Source organism: Ostrinia nubilalis, chromosome 24 (assembly GCF_963855985.1).
Source record: "Ostrinia nubilalis chromosome 24, ilOstNubi1.1, whole genome shotgun sequence".
NCBI lineage: Eukaryota > Metazoa > Arthropoda > Insecta > Lepidoptera > Crambidae > Ostrinia > Ostrinia nubilalis.
Window position 1 is genome coordinate 10,071,046 of NC_087111.1, and position 19,946 is coordinate 10,090,991.

A 19,946-nucleotide genomic window follows, 5' to 3' on the forward strand; every position below is an offset into this window, starting at 1 on the left:
GTATTAGAGACAAATGCGTACCTAAAGTAGTCAAAACCTCTCCCAATATAATGAAAAAGCCTGTACCTTGGTGGGATGATGAGTGTAATAGTGCAGTTAAAAAGAGTAAAGATGCTTTAAATTTTTATAGACGTAATCCAAGCATTGACAACTACATTGCATATAAAAAATTGGATGCTGCTAAAAAACTAACTCTTAAGGAAAAAAAGAAAACTGGATGGAAATCTTTATGTGAATCTTTTAATAGATATACTCCTGTTTGTACAGTATGGAACTATATGAAGAGGTTTAAGCGTGTTTCAATTCCCAAACTGCCGAAGAATGATGAATGGATTCCCTCTTTTTTTGAGAAATATTCTCCTCTATCTCCTCCTGAAAAACAAGTAAATAATTCATTATTGCAAACATATTTCTCTCAAATTGGTGATGAAAAAGCAGCTTTTTTGTCTCTACATTTTTCTTGGGAAGAGTTTATGACTGCTCTTCAGTCTCGTAGGAACACTACTCCTGGTTTAGACAATATTCCTTATGAAGTTATTCGTCGCCTACATATTAATGCCAAAAAACTTTTACTCTACATTTTTAATTTACTATGGCAAACACAGGTCATACCAGACTCATGGAAGACTCAATGTGTCATTCCTATACTTAAACCAGATAAGCCTCCTGATGACTGTAACTCTTATCGACCAATTTCTCTGTCCTCATGTATAGGTAAAGTATTTGAGTGCATGTTAAAGACAAGATTAGATTATTATGTCGAATCAAATAATATCTTACCAAATGAACAATTCGGATTTAGGAAAGGCCGAAGTGCAGCAGAAAGTTTTACAGCATTGGTCTCAGATGTTAGGAATTCTCTTGACGGTCACTCTGCAACAGCTTGTGTCTTCCTTGATGTACAGGGCGCGTTCGATAACGTGGTCCCCTCAATTTTAATAGCCATCTTATGTGATATTGGAGTACCCGGGGTAGTCTGCAAATGGATTTTCAATTTTTTGTACAAAAGAATAATGTATATAAAATTTAATAATATTATTCATGGACCCGGATATGTATATAAAGGCACAATGCAGGGTGCTACGATTTCGCCATTATTGTACAATTTATACACCAGTCAAATTAATAGGTATTTACCACAGAGGGATATAAAATTTTTACAATTTGCTGATGATTTATTAATTTATACTGTAAATAAGAATGTAAACACTGCTGTGCATAATCTAAACCTAGCTTTAGTTCAAATTCATAATTTTTACTCTGGTAAATTAAAACTTGATATTAGTCCCAATAAGAGTGGCGCTATGCTATTCTCGAAAAAGTATAATGACTGTAATTCTACTATTTATTACAATAATAATCCTCTTCCATGGATTCAGGAAAAAAAGTTTTTAGGAGTGTGTCTAGATAAAAAACTCACATTTGAAAGTCATATCAAGCTTCTAATTCGCAACTCTTCTAAGGCTTTAAACATATTGCGTTCACTAGCTGGTGTAAGTTGGGGCTCTGATCCCAAGATTTTATCAATGTTATACAAGAGTTTAGTACGTAGTCATTTCGACTATAGTACTTTGGCATATATGAACTGTAGCCCAACCCTACTAAAAAAATTAGATGTTATTCAGAATAAAGCACTTAGAATAATAACAGGAGCTATGTGTTCAACTCCTATCATTGCTATGCAATGTGAAACATGCATTCCACCTTTAGTACTGAGACGTATTCAACTAGCAGCAAATTTTTGCCTTAAACTAATAACTTCAACCAACAAACCAGTACTAGATAGAATCATGCCTCCCTTATCATCCCAAATGTGCTCTACTCCTCCTCTTCCAATTACAGGTAATGAGTTAATATCTGGACGCACTCCAGCCTTACTAAGAATTGCATTGTATATTGAGTCTCTCACTGTAAATATGTATAAAGATAAGCCATGGCCCATGTATAAAGTTAATTATGGAGATCTTGTTGTAAAAAATTTCACTATCTTAAGAGAAAAGATCTCCAATCAAATTGATCTTAATAAATTTCTAAATAAGTCTTATTATAAAGTGTACACAGATGGTTCAAAGAAAGAGAATAGTGTAACCTCTGCATTTTATGATCCACAACTTAAACTTACTCAAAGTCATAAAATTGAAAGCCACTGTAGTATCTTTACTGCAGAAAGTTATGCTATCCTCTTAGCACTTAAACATATCTGTACATGTAATCCACCATCTGACAATATTATTATTCTAACTGACTCTAAAAGTGTATTACTAGCTCTGGAAAATAACTCTTGTAAATATAATTTGAATTATATAATTTATGATATTAAGAAATTAATTAATAACATATATAGACTTACTGGTAAGACACTGCTCTTCCTTTGGGTACCATCGCACCGTGGCATCAGGGGGAATGAAATTGTTGATCTGGCTGCAAGGAATGGCTTTGATGTTGATCATTCTACGTTGTTGAAGTTACCTCACACTGACTATCAAGCCGCAATCAGTCAAGACCTGAAAAAGATATGGCATGAGTACTGGACAATTACTAGTATGGAAAAGGGAAAATGGTATGCTAAGATCCAAGGAAGCCCGCCCGCCAAACCTTGGTACCATCGGAGGAATGAGAATATAGATAACAGGAAGTTTATAACCATCATAAATAGGCTGAGATTTGGCCATTGCCACGCTCCCACTCACCTGAAGAGGCTCAACTTGATTCCGAGCCCTGAATGTACATATTGCAATGAAGAGCTTGCTGATTTGGAACACATAATCTTGAAATGTAGAAGTTTTGGAGTTCAGAGACTGGTCATGATCGATGACCTTCAATCTATTTGTGAACGTGTACCAGAGTCGTTGGACGAGCTCCTGAAGGATCCGAAACTTTTCAAACCCTTATATACTTTCGTGGTTTCAACTCTGGGAACTATTTGAGAAGAGAAAATCATTGAATCAGTTGGAATCATCAGTGCAGTGAACTCAGTGAAGTGAAGTGTCAAACACAGATGTGATGTCTCAAATTCAAACAAAAGTTCAACGGACTTCAAAGACTGGCTTAAAAGGGCTTGCACCCAGAGCCGTGAAAAACTATATTAAAAAAAAAAAAAAAAACTCTTTTATGCTCTTTGACGCGATACGACGCCGGCCGGTCGCCATTTTCTATTGCTGATTGACGTTTGAGAAAGTCGGTCGTATTTGGTCGTATTTTCTGAATTTGTGTTCGTGTAGCGGGAAATCACCACAAGAAAGTGTTTAGATCGGCTTTCTATTGCTTCTTCATCAACTGCTGGTAAGTACATGTTATAAATAAACATCTAAGTAATCCGAAAATCGATTTTTCCCTGTACCATTAACTTCGACAAGTATTGATTTTCTTTTCTGCCCTGTCGACGGATAAAAAGAGTCTAAATTGATGTGAAACCTACAGAAGTACTGCAATTAAACGTGCATAATCCAGTTATTCAACAAGTAAGAGTATATTCTCTGCATAATTATCACTGAGCTATCACATAACACAAAGTAAAATTTCTAACAAAAAATACCATGTTTTATGAACCTCCTCCTTTTGAATATACATAGAAATGGTGTTTTACGAAATAATACATTTATAGCTATCCGATTTACCAAAATGAAAACATTGTTTTTTGATTTAGCATGATTAGGTACTACCTCTGCCAAATTTTTACAACTGTATTTAATTTAAGACGAATGTTTAATTTGTTTTTCAGTTTAAAATGGCAAACCGAAGACCGCAGCAAGGCCGTCGCATAGATTACGGTCGCAACGACCGTAACAAGAACTTCGGACGCAGCGGTGTCTCCCCATGGCAGGGCGCTGGACCTGGCGGAGGGATGCCCAACCTCCTTCCCCTCGGAGGGGGCTCCACCGAAGCAACGCTTGCACTCGCAAGCAACATCATCAACTTGCTCCAGCCTCGGCAAAACCCTGTGCCGTCTCTTCTCGATATGCCCATAAGAAGGGACTTCGGTCCTAATATGGGTCGGTATGATCGTGGTTATGTGCCGAATAGGGTAAGTCAATTTATGTTAATTTTAGAACGTAAGAAAATATTTGATAAATAAAACTAGAATTTTTACATGTTTAAAAATCTTGAATTCATTAGTAATTAGCTATAATTAATGTGAATTTTGAAATCTTAATGAGCTATATTTAACATTAACGAGTTCTAATGCTCTTGCATCGTAATGTATTTTGTAACCCACCGAGGGTAAGATTTCAAATATTCGAAAATTGCAGATTTGTTTTAATTGTACCGTTTAATATTTTGTAATTTTCAGTGCATGTTTTCTTTCAAGTTATGGAGACTTTCCATTTGGCATGCGTAACTGCTTACGCATGTCAAACTCTTCAGGTTTCCAAACCGATAGACTCCGCTTCGCTTGGCTTCGGCCAAATGTTTCGTACTAACACTGTATTCTGGTACCTTCCCTTTAGATGGGCAATCAGGGTAATTTCCGGCGTACGGGCAATTACAATCGCGCTGGTGAGCGTATCAACACCAATCGTAAACCATTCAGGCCCAATGATGGGCAAAGGCAACAAAACAAGAGTTCCCCGAAAAAGGACGCCGATTCTAAGGCTAAACCTAAAGAGAGGTAAGGAACCCTGTGCTGATTGTTTCCTTCCGGTGGTGACACCGCGTTTCAACGGCCATTTGGTGGCCACACCCTGTACATTATTTCTGTTTTACACTTAGTCGTTTACGTTCACCGGCCTATTAAGTTTATTTAGCCAAATTGGCATAACATTCGCCTGTGGGAGGTGCAAAAAGATTCGTTTTAATAATGCTTCGTTCTTCACTGCAGACATTTAATCTGCGTTTAAAGATTGTATGTAAGCAATGAACACATGGAGACAAATTTTATTTACTTCCCAAAATAATATTTTCAAGCTTTTATTTCCAAGAGATTTATCATCAATGGTAAATTTTTGTTATGGATGGACCTGTCAATTCAAGGACAAGTATTGTTTCATGTTTAAATGCATTGTGCATATTTTGTATTTTACCAACATTTATAAACAAACACTACTCAACAAGTTAATTGTTTCTATTACACATTACTGAATAAACATTTCAAATCTGTTACCGAATTCCAACGTAACGTTTTTGTGCTCAAAGCACTATCAAGACAAGATTCTCAATCTTCAAACAGTATTATCATACTGCCATCCGATTATTAACAAAAAACACAGCTGCAAAACAACACCACATCATCTAATTCCCAAGTATATCACAGCGATCAAGATGACAAGACAGAAGAGACCTCTGACCAGTGTTGGCAAAAAGTTAATCTGATTAATGATTAAAAATTAATGATTAAAATCATAATCAAATTTTTTTGATTATGATTAGTTAATCATTAATCAAAAAATTTGATTAAGATTAATTAATCATAATCATTAATCGTTAATTTGATTATTTGATTAACTATCTACTATTTTCATAAGAAAAGGGTTGGGAGTGTATGAAAAGGTACCCGCGACTTATAAAATATCTAGCAAAGGGGGGATCTGGAGTTGTACTGTCGTTTTCCCAAAAAACTGCGTCAATTTTCACTACTCTAAACACTTATCGCACTAGTTTTGTTTCTCACAATTCCTTCTATTCTTCCGGTATCCTCCAGCAAAATTGGGTCAGGATAGAAGTTAAGCGGGCTGGCTGACGATAGGGGAGAAGTCCCCCCAAAGGTAGGCGCAAGCGTGGGCAATTCAACGGAAAGGTGGGGTTGCTAAACTAGGACGTTTTGTGTGTTGGGGAGGTGCAGGAGAGTTCGTAACAGAAGTTTCGGGGGGAGGCCCACGCGTGGGCAATTCAATAGAAGGGTGGGGTTGCTAAGCTAGGAGGTTTTGCGTGTTGGGGAGGTGCAGGAGAGTTCGTACCAGAAGTTTCGGAGGGAGGGCCACGCGTGGGCAATTCAATAGAAGGGTGGGGTTGCTAAGCTAGGAAGTTTTGCGTGTTGGGGAGGTGCAGGAGACTTCGTACCAGAAGTTTCGGGGAGAAGCCCACGGTTGGGCAATTCAATAGAAGGGTGGGGTTGCTAAACTAGGAGGTTTTGCTTGTTGGGGAGGTGCAGGAGAGTTCGTAACAGAAGTTTCGGGGGGAGGCCCACGCGTGGGCAATTCAATAGAAGGGTGGTGTTGCTAAGCTAGGTTTTGCGTGTTGGGGAGGTGCAGGAGAGTTCGTACCAGAAGTTTCGGGGGGAGGCCCACGCGTGGGCAATTCAATAGAAGGGTGGTGTTGCTAAGCTAGGTTTTGCGTGTTGGGGAGGTGCAGGAGAGTTCGTACCAGAAGTTTCGGGGGGAGGGCCACGCGTGGGCAATTCAATAGAAGGGTGGGGTTGCTAAGCTAGGAAGTTTTGCGTGTTGGGGAGGTGCAGGAGACTTCGTACCAGAAGTTTCGGGGAGAAGCCCACGGGTGGGCAATTCAATAGAAGGGTGGGGTTGCTAAACTAGGAGGTTTTGCGTGTTGGGGAGGTGCAGGAGACTTCGTACCAGAAGTTTCGGGGGGAGGCCCACGCGTGGGCAATTCAATAGAAGGGTGGGGTTGCTAAGCTAGGAGGTTTTGCGTGTTGGGGAGGTGCAGGAGACTTCGTACTAGAAGTTTCAGGGGAGGCTAGGGGTGGGGGGCAGGTGGTGGGAGTGTGGGGTTGCAAGTAAGTGCTGGAGCGGTAGGGGAAGTGGACTGATATCCTCCTACGGGAGGTCGGAAGACTGCACCGGAAGTTTCAGCGAGGGAAGGGGGCGGGGGGCAGTCTAGGTTACCTTATATTTATCTAAGTATGACCTGTCATAGAATTGTAGCCTAAAACCAAACATCTAATATTAGAATTCAATGTTTTAACATTGTTTTCGATAGAACATTTAAGAAGTTAATCAAGTTAATCAAATTAATGATTATTGATTAATGATTAACAAATTAATCATGATTATGATTACTTTTTTAATCATGATTATTTTAATCAGGATTAATTTAATCATGATTAAAATTAATCAAATTAAGTAATTGATTAAAAAATTAATTGATTAGTGCCAACACTGCCTCTGACGGAGATAAGGTAGAAGAAACTAAGAAGGAGGGACCGAAGACTCGCTACGATGACATCAGTCCTCAACTGCTGAAGTGTCATATCTGCAACAAGAGCATGTGGGACGGAAGGTCGTTCGAGAACCATCTGAGCGGTCGCGCACACGCTATCATGATGCAGAAGACAGCCGAGAGCTATGCGCTGACTGCGGATACTATGCGGCAGGAGTTCAAGGTAATTTGAGCAATATTAATTAGACCTTAAGAGCTACATTTTATTAAAACACTACACATAGGTGTCAGGCATATGAGACTTTGGTAAGTCACAGCTCAATGATCAACAAATAGTTTACATTGACGTAGCTGCACCATTATTTTAAGGAACTATTTCTCTATAACGAAAAGTTGAATTTTGAATAGTCTTACTAATGTTTTTGATTCCTATTTCCTAATGCCATTCAAAATCGAAATTGAGATTCGATAGCCTATAAAAACTAATTAGTTTACTCAACTGCTCAATTTGGGGCTTATTTTCTGAGAACATCACACTAAAATAAAAAACAACAACTTCAAAACCTTAAACCTCATACAATTTACAGATCCGTGAGATGAAACGCACTCGCAAGACCGGTCAGCAGCCGGCTCGTGACTTCTACTGCGCCATGTGCGATATGTACGCGGCCGACGGAGCCATTCACCGGACCACCGTCGGGCACAGGAAACTCAAGAAGTACCTGCATCCGACCTGCACGTCATGCCATAAGGAGATGCCTACGAGGATCGAGCTGGATGAGCACAGGCTGACGTCTGAGCATCTGAAGAACATGCAGGATAAGCAGGAGACGGTGTCCAAGCCTAAACCGGAGGGTACGTTCTGTATAATTACTTCTTCTTCTTCTTTTCGTGTCGACAAAAAACCTACACAGTGTCAGCCCAAAACTCCGCCACAAGAGTGGCGTTGTCACTTGTCAGTTGCACTCATCAAGTTGTTTGGGCACTCAGAGCACGACATTAGGTGCTTCATCGACTGGGGAACAAAACCGCACCTGCACTCCTTATTACTTTTAGCGACTAGACAACTCTATGAGGTAAACCTTTTTTTACACATGATAGTTTGCCTCTCACTTGATACAATGAGATGATCAGGCCGAAATTTAAAACGAGATTCATTCAGTATCCTAAACCAAAAAAGAACTGGCTATCTTACCTCCAATGCCAAAATGGCGACACACTTAAATAAGATTATGAAGAAGAGATGGTAGTTAGCTAGGTGGACTTAGAACAAGCCCTACCATCAACCAAAGTAGATTTTTTTTAACAGTGTGAATCCTTGTTAAGGATTTAGACGATTATACACGCTCCTAAATGTGGGTTCGAATGTTTGTAAAAGCTCTTTAAAATCCTATTTGCAAAACTTTTCAAATTCAAAAATTAAATTCAAATTCTTCATTTACCTCTAGTAAATTAGAGAGGGTCGTGCTCCTGCATTAAAGACTGAGGCTGAGTTGCACCACCTAACTTTGACCGTAACTTTGACTATAAACGGTGTTTTTTGTATGGAATTTGACAGATTTTTGACGTTTGTCAAAGTTAAAATAAGATGGTGTAACCCAGACTACGTGACCTGATGATGAAATTACTTTTTTTTATTTTTTTATCCACAACGAGGAAGCTCTTGGCCTGTATCTCACCTGATGGTAAGTGACGATCAGGCCGAAGGCGGAAGCGAGCTTCATCCGGAATCCTCAACGACGGAGGAACTGGCTATCTTACCTCTAACCCAACCGTATCCTTCCAGTGATGGTAATCTCAACTCTGACGATGGAGCAGTCGTACCTACGCGACGATCGCCAACGCTGGCGCCGCGGGGACCCGCATCACGACGATAAGGACAAGAAGCATGCCAACAAGGACCAGGATAACCAGGTATGTTGCTAAGTTTTCTTCTCAATACTCAATCGTTTATTGCATAACCACATTAGCATTCACATTAGGTCTTACAATTTAGGCAGTTATACTATGTGGGCCCAGTTAAAGCACAGCAACTTTAGGAAGGAGACAGAACGACGATCTTAATAGTTTCAAAAGAAATTAATGTACACATTGAGTTCTTCTGGGTTATAATGCGCGCTGGGATACAATCTTATCGATTTTTGACGACAAATGTATGGCCTTATCGCGTGATAAACAAAGTGCAACGAAAATTTGTCGCGTCGTGTAGCTTTTTTGTCTCGTTGTGTAGCGTCGTTTAGCGTCGTGTCGCGTTGCATTTTTAGCCAACGAAGACTTCACTGTTGGGTACGTTTCCAGGGCATGATTATTAACTTGTTTATAAAAGGAAGCTCAAAACGCCCAAGCTGGTCAAATTTGCCTCAAAGAGATAAATTAAACCATTTTAAATCTATTCTAGGTTGTATAGTTGCGCCAAAAAAAACAAAAGCTGTATCATTAAGCCTAGGTGCCGACCAGCAACTTTTAATTGGCCGATAGTTGGGCCCGAGTTTAATTTGTCTTAATCGGTCGATAGCAAATCGGTGTAATGTGCGCACTTTCATACATCTCCATACTGATCAACAGCCCGATCCAACTATCGGCCAACTAAAAATCGGTGGTCTGCGCCTAGGTTTAATATTTTGGTAGTCTATAGTCCTCACTTTGTCCCTAGACCGAAGATCAGATCAAAACCGAACCGCAAGAGGGTGAGGAGCCCAAAGAGGGCGAGGAAGTTAAAGTGAAGACCGAGGAGCCGCTAGACTCGCCAGACACAGTGCTGGACTACAACGAGGGCGACGACTTGACTAACATGACTGCTGACATGTACCCGGCTTACAGGTGAGATAACCTGCATGTAAGGTGGTCCTATTCTACACTGTAAGAGCCAAAGCACACGATGCGTCGCACCGCCGCCGCAACGCATCGTGTGCTTTGGCTCTAAGCCAGCAATCGAGGAGCTGGTCCCACTCTTTGACGTTTCATATGACTTTTTAACTTTTTGCAATGTGTTCGAAAACCACCCGAACCATGGCAGGATGTACGTTAATAGAATCAACCTCTCTTTCCGTGGATGTTTTAAGAGTTGACTAAGAGTAGGCGCTGTTAGCTGTTTACAGCAGTGCTAGAACAAATTTTCAAAAAATTAGATTGGGAACACTTGGGATTAAACATAAACGGATCAAGATTGAACCATCTAAGATTTGCAGATGACCTGGTGTTATTGGAAGAGGACCCAGCATTATTGGAATCTATGATACAAACTTTAGCAGACCGAAGCAGTGAAGTAGGTCTAGAAATGAATTCAAGCAAGACTAAAATGATGACAAACTCAAAACAAATTGATATAACCATCAATGGTCAAAAACTTGAATACGTAGAGGATTATGTTTATCTAGGCCAGATAATATCGCCAAATAACCAAATGTCAAAAGAAATAGACAAAAGAATTGCGACAGGATGGAAAAAATACTGGGCTTTAAAAGTAATGAAAAGTAAGGAACTGGGTACCAGGATAAAACGGAAGACTTTTGACACCTGTATCTTGCCCTGCATCACTTATGGCTGCGAAACCTGGGCCTTGACAAAACGCCATAGGGACAAACTAGCAAGGTGTCAGAGAGGAATGGAAAGGAGCATGCTAGGATTGAAACTAATGGACAAGACCAGAAATACAGATATCAGGTGCAAAACAAAACTAACAGACATCCTAACACGCATCGATCAACTCAAATGGAGATGGGCGGGACATATGCTACGCTGTAACAAGGAGAAGTGGTGTAAACGGTTGACAGTGTGGTACCCCAGAGATAGCGCCAGAAACCGAGGTCGCAAGGCTTTAAGATGGGAGGATGAATTGAGGTTGACCGCAGGACCTCTATGGATGAGAGTGGCGGAGGACAGAAGGCAATAGAAGGAGTTGGAGGAGGCCTTTGCCAATAGGCACACCGAAATCTTAGACATTTTGTGAATGTTTTTTTTTTTTTTTTTTTTTTTTTTTTTTTTTTTTTAAGTGAAGAGAGTGTCAAATGTAAAATGTAAAAATGTTTCGGAAATAAAAGGCTTATTATTATTATAAGAGTAGGCGCACACCGTTGATTTTTAGTTGACCGATAGTTGTGCCCGATTTTAATTTTTATGAAGAATCGGCCAAATTGAATCGGGGTAGTGTGCGCACTCCCATACATGCCCATACCACAGAATAAGTAATAGTACAGGTACAGAAGGATTACTCCGCAAGACGATTTAAATAAATGCGAGTCTTGCTACGACGCGATACAGTGGAATTCAGCTCGCACAGCACTACGTACCTACAATTTTATTCACCTACAAGTTTTGTCTCTTTCTATCGCGTGCCTCTGAACTCTTCTTACGCTGTTAGGGTTGCTGTCTAGTGAAAAAATAATTAATCTAGGTACTTATTTGTAATGAGGTACGTATGTAGGTAAGTATGCATTCATTATGGAAAACCTTGGGAGAGGCCTTTGTCCAGCAGTGGACGTCATTTGGCTGAAACGAACGAACGAATTCTGAGCAGTAGTCATGGTAGGTTAGGTTCCTATACTATCCTAAGAATTATTGATTACCTACATGGCCAACATACCTTTCAGCATCTTTGGGAAGCGAAAAAAAAAGATAAATCCGGTAGATTTCTTTTCGAATTTTAACACCCGAACGCCGCACAATATTTCTTTCTCTTTATGTCCATTTTTAAATAATACTTCGATCATAGAATTATAATCATACTACAACGCACGCCAGCGTCCTGACGGGCGCGCGCGTGACACTCGACTGATATAATACCCGCCGGCGGGGCGCTTCGCTGTAGGTAATTATCGGATGTACCGCGCGGAGTGAGCCAGGCCTGCCCATACTGATCAACTGCCCGACTAAACTATCGGCCGACGAAAAATCAACGGTGTGCGCCCACTCTAAGGGAGAAATACCCAACCCGTATGGCCAGCAAGGGGAGTGTTCAGCCAATGTAGCTAGCCAGCACTGGAAGTAAGTGGCAGAAAAAGTGGGGGTGTGTCGGGACTTAGTTTGTTTGTTTTTTTTTTATATTAGTCCCGTTAGCTCCTCGTCTTAGGTTTCATATGCTTGTGTTACGAGTGGGTTCACCACAATAGTCTAGCGGCGATGGGGTTTTAACCAGCCTGGATCTCGAGTCGGCTAGTCCAACACCTAGACTGTTAAGTTATTGCTAATTTTTATTTTAAATGTTGGTTTTATGTTTGTCCAGTACGGAGCGCGGCGTAGGCGCTTCATTCTTAGCCGAGTTCCGCTGCGTGCAGTGCCGGCTGTGCCGCAAGCTGCTGGACGGCGACGAGACGGCCGCCGTCCACCTTCGCACGTGGCGACACCACCAGCTGTTCCTGCGGCTGCTGCAGGAGAAGAAGGGCGACAAGCAGGCTGACGCTGTAAGTGGCTATAGCTAGGGTCTGTAGGAAGGGAGACAAGCAGGAAGCAGGCTGATGCTGTAAGTGCCTATAGCTAGGGTCTGTAGGAAGGGAGACAAGCAGGAAGCAGGCTGATGCTGTAAGTGCCTATAGCTAGGGTCTGTAGGAAGGGAGACAAGCAGGAAGCAGGCTGATGCTGTAAGTGCCTATAGCTAGGGTCTGTAGGAAGGGAGACAAGCAGGAAGCAGGCTGATGCTGTAAGTGCCTATAGCTAGGGTCTGTAGGAAGGGAGACAAGCAGGAAGCAGGCTGATGCTGTAAGTGCCTATAGCTAGGGTCTGTAGGAAGGGAGACAAGCAGGAAGCAGGCTGATGCTGTAAGTGCCTATAGCTAGGGTCTGTAGGAAGGGAGACAAGCAGGAAGCAGGCTGATGCTGTAAGTGCCTATAGCTAGGGTCTGTAGGAAGGGAGACAAGCAGGAAGCAGGCTGATGCTGTAAGTGCCTATAGCTAGGGTCTGTAGGAAGGGAGACAAGCAGGAAGCAGGCTGATGCTGTAAGTGCCTATAGCTAGGGTCTGTAGGAAGGGAGACAAGCAGGAAGCAGGCTGATGCTGTAAGTGCCTATAGCCAGGGTCTGTAGGAAGGGAGACAAGCAGGAAGCAGGCTGATGCTGTAAGTGCCTATAGCTAGGGTCTGTAGGAAGGGAGACAAGCAGGAAGCAGGCTGATGCTGTAAGTGCCTATAGCTAGGGTCTGTAGGATGATGGACGCGTCGTTCCTGTAGAGACTCCGCCGTGCACCTTCGCACGTGGCGCCACCACCAGCTGTTCCTGCGGCTGCTGCAGGAGAAGAAGGGCGACAAGCAGGCTGACGCTGTAAGTGCCTATAGCTAGGGTCTGTAGGAAGGGAGACAAGCAGGAAGCAGGCTGATGCTGTAAGTGCCTATAGCTAGGGTCTGTAGGAAGGGAGACAAGCAGGAAGCAGGCTGATGCTGTAAGTGCCTATAGCTAGGGTCTGTAGGAAGGGAGACAAGCAGGAAGCAGGCTGACGCTGTAAGTGCCTATAGCTAGGGTCTGTAGGAAGGGAGACAAGCAGGAAGCAGGCTGATGCTGTAAGTGCCTATAGCTAGGGTCTGTAGGAAGGGAGACAAGCAGGAAGCAGGCTGATGCTGTAAGTGCCTATAGCTAGGGTCTGTAGGAAGGGAGACAAGCAGGAAGCAGGCTGATGCTGTAAGTGCCTATAGCTAGGGTCTGTAGGAAGGGAGACAAGCAGGAAGCAGGCTGACGCTGTAAGTGCCTATAGCTAGGGTCTGTAGGAAGGGAGACAAGCAGGAAGCAGGCTGATGCTGTAAGTGCCTATAGCTAGGGTCTGTAGGAAGGGAGACAAGCAGGAAGCAGGCTGACGCTGTAAGTGCCTATAGCTAGGGTCTGTAGGAAGGGAGACAAGCAGGAAGCAGGCTGATGCTGTAAGTGCCTATAGCTAGGGTCTGTAGGAAGGGAGACAAGCAGGAAGCAGGCTGATGCTGTAAGTGCCTATAGCTAGGGTCTGTAGGAAGGGAGACAAGCAGGAAGCAGGCTGATGCTGTAAGTGCCTATAGCTAGGGTCTGTAGGAAGGGAGACAAGCAGGAAGCAGGCTGACGCTGTAAGTGCCTATAGCTAGGGTCTGTAGGAAGGGAGACAAGCAGGAAGCAGGCTGATGCTGTAAGTGCCTATAGCTAGGGTCTGTAGGAAGGGAGACAAGCAGGAAGCAGGCTGATGCTGTAAGTGCCTATAGCTAGGGTCTGTAGGAAGGGAGACAAGCAGGAAGCAGGCTGATGCTGTAAGTGCCTATAGCTAGGGTCTGTAGGAAGGGAGACAAGCAGGAAGCAGGCTGACGCTGTAAGTGCCTATAGCTAGGGTCTGTAGGAAGGGAGACAAGCAGGAAGCAGGCTGATGCTGTAAGTGCCTATAGCTAGGGTCTGTAGGAAGGGAGACAAGCAGGAAGCAGGCTGACGCTGTAAGTGCCTATAGCTAGGGTCTGTAGGAAGGGAGACAAGCAGGAAGCAGGCTGATGCTGTAAGTGCCTATAGCTAGGGTCTGTAGGAAGGGAGACAAGCAGGAAGCAGGCTGATGCTGTAAGTGGCCTATAGCTAGGGTCTGTAGGAAGGGAGACAAGCAGGAAGCAGGCTGATGCTGTAAGTGCCTATAGCTAGGGGTCTGTAGGATGGTGGACGCGTCGTTCCTGTAGAGACGCCGCCGTGCATCTGCGCACGTGGCGCCACCACCAGCTGTTCCTGCGGCTGCTGCAGGAGAAGAAAGGCGACAAGGCGGCTGACGCGGTGAGTAGCTAGCTGATTGTACTTTAAACGTGGAGACAAGGCCCGGCAGGGAGTAACCCTAAGACACCTAGTCAACTCGGTGTCCTATATTAGCAAAGCTCGGTGTCCAATATTAGAAGAGGTGCCAGCCTTGAAACTGCCGGAATAAAAGTTTATCGTGGTATTATCGAAAATACCACGATAAGGTTTTTTATAACGTTAACATGATTTATCATGACGCTCATCCTAACCCTACAAGGCTACTTTAAAGCGACGCTTTGCTCCGCGACCGTTGCTTGCAATGTATTCAGTGCGCAACATCAGCAGGGATACTCCTAAAGGCCGTTTACGTAGTTTCGATTACATCTGTCTCTCGTTCATGCAGGCAGGCATCTTTGTTTTGTGTAAGAAGGGATGGAAACATTCGAACTTCGGATTATGTTTTTGAGAGTAGCCCCGCAGTACACGAGCGAGACAAAGTCCCAATTCAAGTAAAAATTAGCGATCTTTCGTCTCTGACGCGGTGCGAAGGCGAACCGCGGTCTTTTACTTTTTAAGTTGTATGAAGACATCAACCAAATAAACCAAAATATTTCAAAAAACCTAGTTATATCTCCCTTAACTAAAACACTAACAAATAAATTATGCCCCCAGCAACCCGAAGCCGAAGCCGAGGCCGAGGCCGAGTCTACAGAATCCAACGAGGCTTCATCCAAGCGCTCGCTGCAGTCGTGCGAGGACGGCAACTGGAAGCGCCGCAAGACCGAGCCGGCGCAAGAGAACGGCCTGCAGGAGCCCGACGTCGCCATGAAAGGTACTGTAGGCTGAGCTTACATCTTTAACGCGCTCATATAACGCTATGTTCATAATAATAAGAAAGCGCAGCACACCTCTACACCCCTGAGCTGGCAGACGCCAATGTTGCCCCTCAGTCCGGTCTATACGACCCATGACGCCAGGGGGGGGGCATTTAGTCGCTGGCTAGTCACCGCCTGCCATTTTTTCAGTTCGAGACTATGAACCAGGCAGGTGACCCGTAGTCTCCACCCATAGCCCAGTAACCAGTCCATCCATCCTTCATCCATAACCCTAGTCCATTCTCCAATAACTGCAATAGCTCCTGTGCACAGGCTGGGGATGGTCTCTGGCTACATCCCATGATATAGTCAGAGACTAGATCCAGCATGTGCACCACTTTCACTTTTGTCGATTATTTTGCGCTTAAAACGGCCTCTGCGTGTTGGATCTGTATCCCCACCCAAGCCTTATAAAGGACCGGGCCACTTTTGACCATAATGATAATCATAATCATTTATTTGCAATTAAATATAGTATACAAAGATGTTAGTTACATATGTTGCTTTTGGTCTGTAGAATTCGTTTTATTTTGAACTACAAGACTCAAACGTCGTTATGAAAGGTACTGTAGGCTGATGTACATCTTTAACGCGGTCATGTAACGCTATGTTCATAATAATCATCAATCAATTGATTTTGGTGTTGAAATTAGATAATATTGGTATATTATTACTATTTCTTTACTACGTACAGTAGTTATACTGTTTTTTTACCCAAATAAATAAATAAAAAATATAACTACATTATATTGCTTTTGGCCCTGTATCTTTAGTTGATCTGTAGAATTCATTATATTTTGAACTGCAAGACGTAAACGTCGCCATGAAAGGTACTGTAGGCTAAGGTTACATCTTTAACGCGCTCATATAACGCGCTGTTGGTTTTTACACGTATCTTTGGTTGATCCTTTTTCGTTTTTGTTGAAGTAGAACCGTTGCAAATATCAACGCGTTTATTTTCATAAGCAAAATTATCACACCTCGGAATAAGCTTTTATTTTATTATGCTAAAATTGTAATTAAAGACTAACTAAGAATGCTATAATTAAAGACCAATTTTATTAAGAATATGACCACCTTATAGATGAAAATCTTTTCTAGTTTAGATTTATTAATTACATTGAAAGGTGGTTAACCTTATGCCTGCAATAAACTACGAGTATTTAGTCTCGCTTGCAACTTGCAATATGGCTACTAACTTTATCTGTTTTCCACTTGCAACTGATGGACCATGGCTGATTGATACCTGTTCACAAGATACACGTACGTATCAAATGCTTATTAATGAATAAGATTGGATTGGAGCCATATACAATTTCAACAAAAACATTATCCAGTTCAGTAAAACTGTAAATAAGACTGTAAAAGCACATTCAATGACTATCGCCTCAAAATTTTATCCTACCACTTTTTCGGCGTGATATACATACCTCCACAAAATACAGCTCGCCAATACAGTTTCCAAGCAAAACCTCGGACAGACAGACAGACGAACATAACGAAACTATAAGGGTTCCTTGTCAGGACTACAGAACCCTAAAAAATTGTAATATTACAACGTAAAAAAAATGGTGAAAAATATAGCTATATAATGGGTATAAATATAACAGGGGCAGCCTGCCGCCCCTTAGTTTATTCCATTGCCTGTTCAATGCGTGCTGACGTGCGATGTGTTCACAGAGGAACCTGGCGACGTGGAAATGCCGCCCGCTGAGGAGTTGGAAGACTGGGGCGCGGCCGGCGACGCCGACCACGACACGTGGGCTGACGACAAGCCGCAAGCCGGTATGTTTGCATTCTAAAATGATCGCTATGTCACTCGAAAGACCTTGTCTTGTACACATCATTCAAAAACAACCATTTTATTTGGAAAATAAGCTTCATTTTAGCAGTTCAGTTTCAAAATTTGTTAATAGAAGATGTGTAAAAACGATAGATTAACGATGATGAAAAAGTGAGGTGAGATCTCAGTAAATTGCCTCATTGTTACTAAAGCTCAAGAGAAAGAGGGAATCATTAGTCTATTTTATCATTTATAAGTTGAGATATCATTTTAATTGAGACTGGCTGAATGTGCAAATTGCACGTCTATCTAAGTAAACACAAAACTGTGTTCACCGATACGGATAATTGTGAACCGATTTTTAAAATTGTTTTGTTCTTTGATAGAGTAAAGTGGAGTGAGGTGGTCCCATTGTCAGCAAGTCCCAATCTGATGATGGGATCCTAGGGATATCGAGGGCAACCCTCAAACTTTAAAGGCACATAGTACGTATTTCATACTTTTAATAAAATTATTTAAGTATTTGTGTCTGTAGTCACTCATCATCGCATGTTGATGAGCTGGTGATGGAAGGTAGAACTCAACCAGTGTTGGGGAATAATGTGTTCTGATAGTTATGGTTATGGACCCATAATTGTGTCCTTTGAGGTTATTTATGTGAGTTGATGACGTGAGGACTCCGTAGGTAGATAATACTTTGTTGCCGATATCGATATAACCTGTAATTTGTAGAAAAGATTTTAACACTAAAATTCAAAAGTAAACAAAGTTTTAAAATAGACGATTCAAACAAATCTCCCTACCTAAAAACATCTCACGAAAAATTTAATTGGCACTGAATTCAGAGATCAATAGGTAGAAACAGTCACGAAAATTAAGGATTCAGTGTTTTTAGGTACGGATTTTTTGTCATTTACTAATCTTCGTGCAGACCATCTTAAATTTCGTTACGTTATGTAATGAGGGCTATCGTTTTAGCGCTCACCAGTTTGCGCCACTGTAGAGTAAGATCCTGTCACTTGCTAGTAGCGAAGACAGTGGCACCAACTGGTGAGCGCTAAAGTGGTAGGAGGACTATCGCATTTGCACTCATCAAGATGGCGCCACTGTAGAGTAAGGTCCTGTCAATCGCCAGGGGTGCCAACTGTTAAGTATAAAAACGATAGCCCTCATTGTGGGGCACCAAATCAGTGGTAGGGTTAATACTGGCACGTGTCTAGCTAGTCCGACCGTGCATTCATCATCATCATCATCATCATTTCAGCCATAGGACGTCCACTGCTGAACATAGGCCTCCCCTAATGCTTTCCACGTTGATCGATTGGTAGCGGCCTGCATCCAGCGCTTCCCTGCTACCTTTACGATGTCGTCGGTCCACCTTGTAGGTGGACGTCCCACGCTGCGTTTTCCGGTACGCGGCCTCCATTCTAGACCGTGCATTAATACTTTTTAAAAGCCTACCTGCAAGAGTATTATGAGAATAGTTTTTAATCTCACATTTCTCCGCAGACGAACCCACCGAGCCGGCTCCGGCTCCGGCGCCGGTGCCCGCGCCCGTCCCGGCCCCAGCTACCCCTAACGGCCGGGCCCGAGGCTCGCCCCGGGGCAGAGGCCGCGGCAGGGCCCGCGGGCGCGGTCGCTACTAGAGCGTACGCTCGTGTGGACCTTAACGCTCAAAGCAGTGCAACACGCGTGACGGATTATTTCACTTACCTTATTGGCACATTGCCCACAACTCACATTAAACTACAACCTGTGGCCTAATTCACCTATTTTGACAGTCAAGATCTCGCTGGACGTTCAGAAGTCGTCCCATTGAAAAACAGTTCTAAATCCGTATTCACAAGAGTCATTTTTATGGAACGATTACTTGATAGGATCGCATTCAGCGATTTGTTGTCGTTGAAGTTTTGTTACGTGAATAAGGCTACTGACCCCGTTATTGGAGCAAGTCAATATAAGTGGAATAACCCGACCAGCCAGGCTAAGATACGCGCGACGATGAAATCTTATATATCGTGTATAATGTTGTATTGGATATCAGCCCTGCAAATCTACTTGCAAGTTTATATTATGTATATCCATTTTAGAGTACATACAAATACATCAGTCGTCCGAATTCTAACAGCTGGATTATAACCTCACCCGTTCATAATTTTTCGGTGACAATTAGTGCTACAATAAGATTAGATTGTATCGTGCTTCTTCCAAAACTGACGTAAGTCTTTATTTATAAATTACTTTGAGCTAAGCCTGGCTGAATATTACCGCCAATATCGCCCGTATTTACTGTGCGTTAAGGTTCACATGTTACGCTTACAAAGCTGCTATAGTCAGCTGTACGTCTCTGCCCCCCTATCTCCCTCTACTAGCGGGCAGGGCGACCCATAGCTATAATATAAGTAACACTTAGCCTAGTCGCAGACCACCGACTTTTAGCTGGCCGATAGTTGGGTCATAGCAGTCAAATTTTCCATTGTTTTTGGACCTTAAGACAAGCGAATAAGGTTAAAAATGTGGTGAGAACTATATTCCCTCTGCCATATAAAGGTTTAATCAGTATGAAAATGCGCACATTGGTATC

At 42.5% G+C, this 19,946-nt stretch overlaps 1 protein-coding gene and 1 long non-coding RNA gene across 2 annotated transcripts; one reads left to right on the forward strand and one right to left on the reverse strand.

Annotated features, from left to right (window-relative positions):
* Positions 1 to 259: 259 nt before the first annotated feature.
* LOC135083859 (uncharacterized) lies at positions 260 to 3,076 on the reverse strand. The gene is made up of 4 exons (XR_010259727.1): positions 2,691 to 3,076; positions 2,351 to 2,504; positions 781 to 976; positions 260 to 372 (listed from the first exon to the last, which is right to left on the reverse strand). It is a non-coding gene; the product is annotated as an uncharacterized LOC135083859 (long non-coding RNA).
* A 115-nt stretch (positions 3,077 to 3,191) lies between these two features.
* On the forward strand, positions 3,192 to 19,008 carry LOC135083620 (zinc finger protein on ecdysone puffs). The gene is made up of 14 exons (XM_063978320.1): positions 3,192 to 3,282; positions 3,722 to 4,024; positions 4,449 to 4,609; positions 5,252 to 5,293; positions 7,042 to 7,273; positions 7,638 to 7,905; positions 8,837 to 8,964; positions 9,704 to 9,870; positions 12,272 to 12,449; positions 13,250 to 13,300; positions 14,618 to 14,743; positions 15,377 to 15,536; positions 17,260 to 17,364; positions 18,872 to 19,008. Exons 2-14 carry the CDS (start codon positions 3,728 to 3,730, stop codon positions 19,006 to 19,008), a joined length of 2,052 nt encoding a protein of 683 aa, XP_063834390.1. The 5' UTR covers positions 3,192 to 3,282; positions 3,722 to 3,727.
* Positions 19,009 to 19,946: the final 938 nt, after the last annotated feature.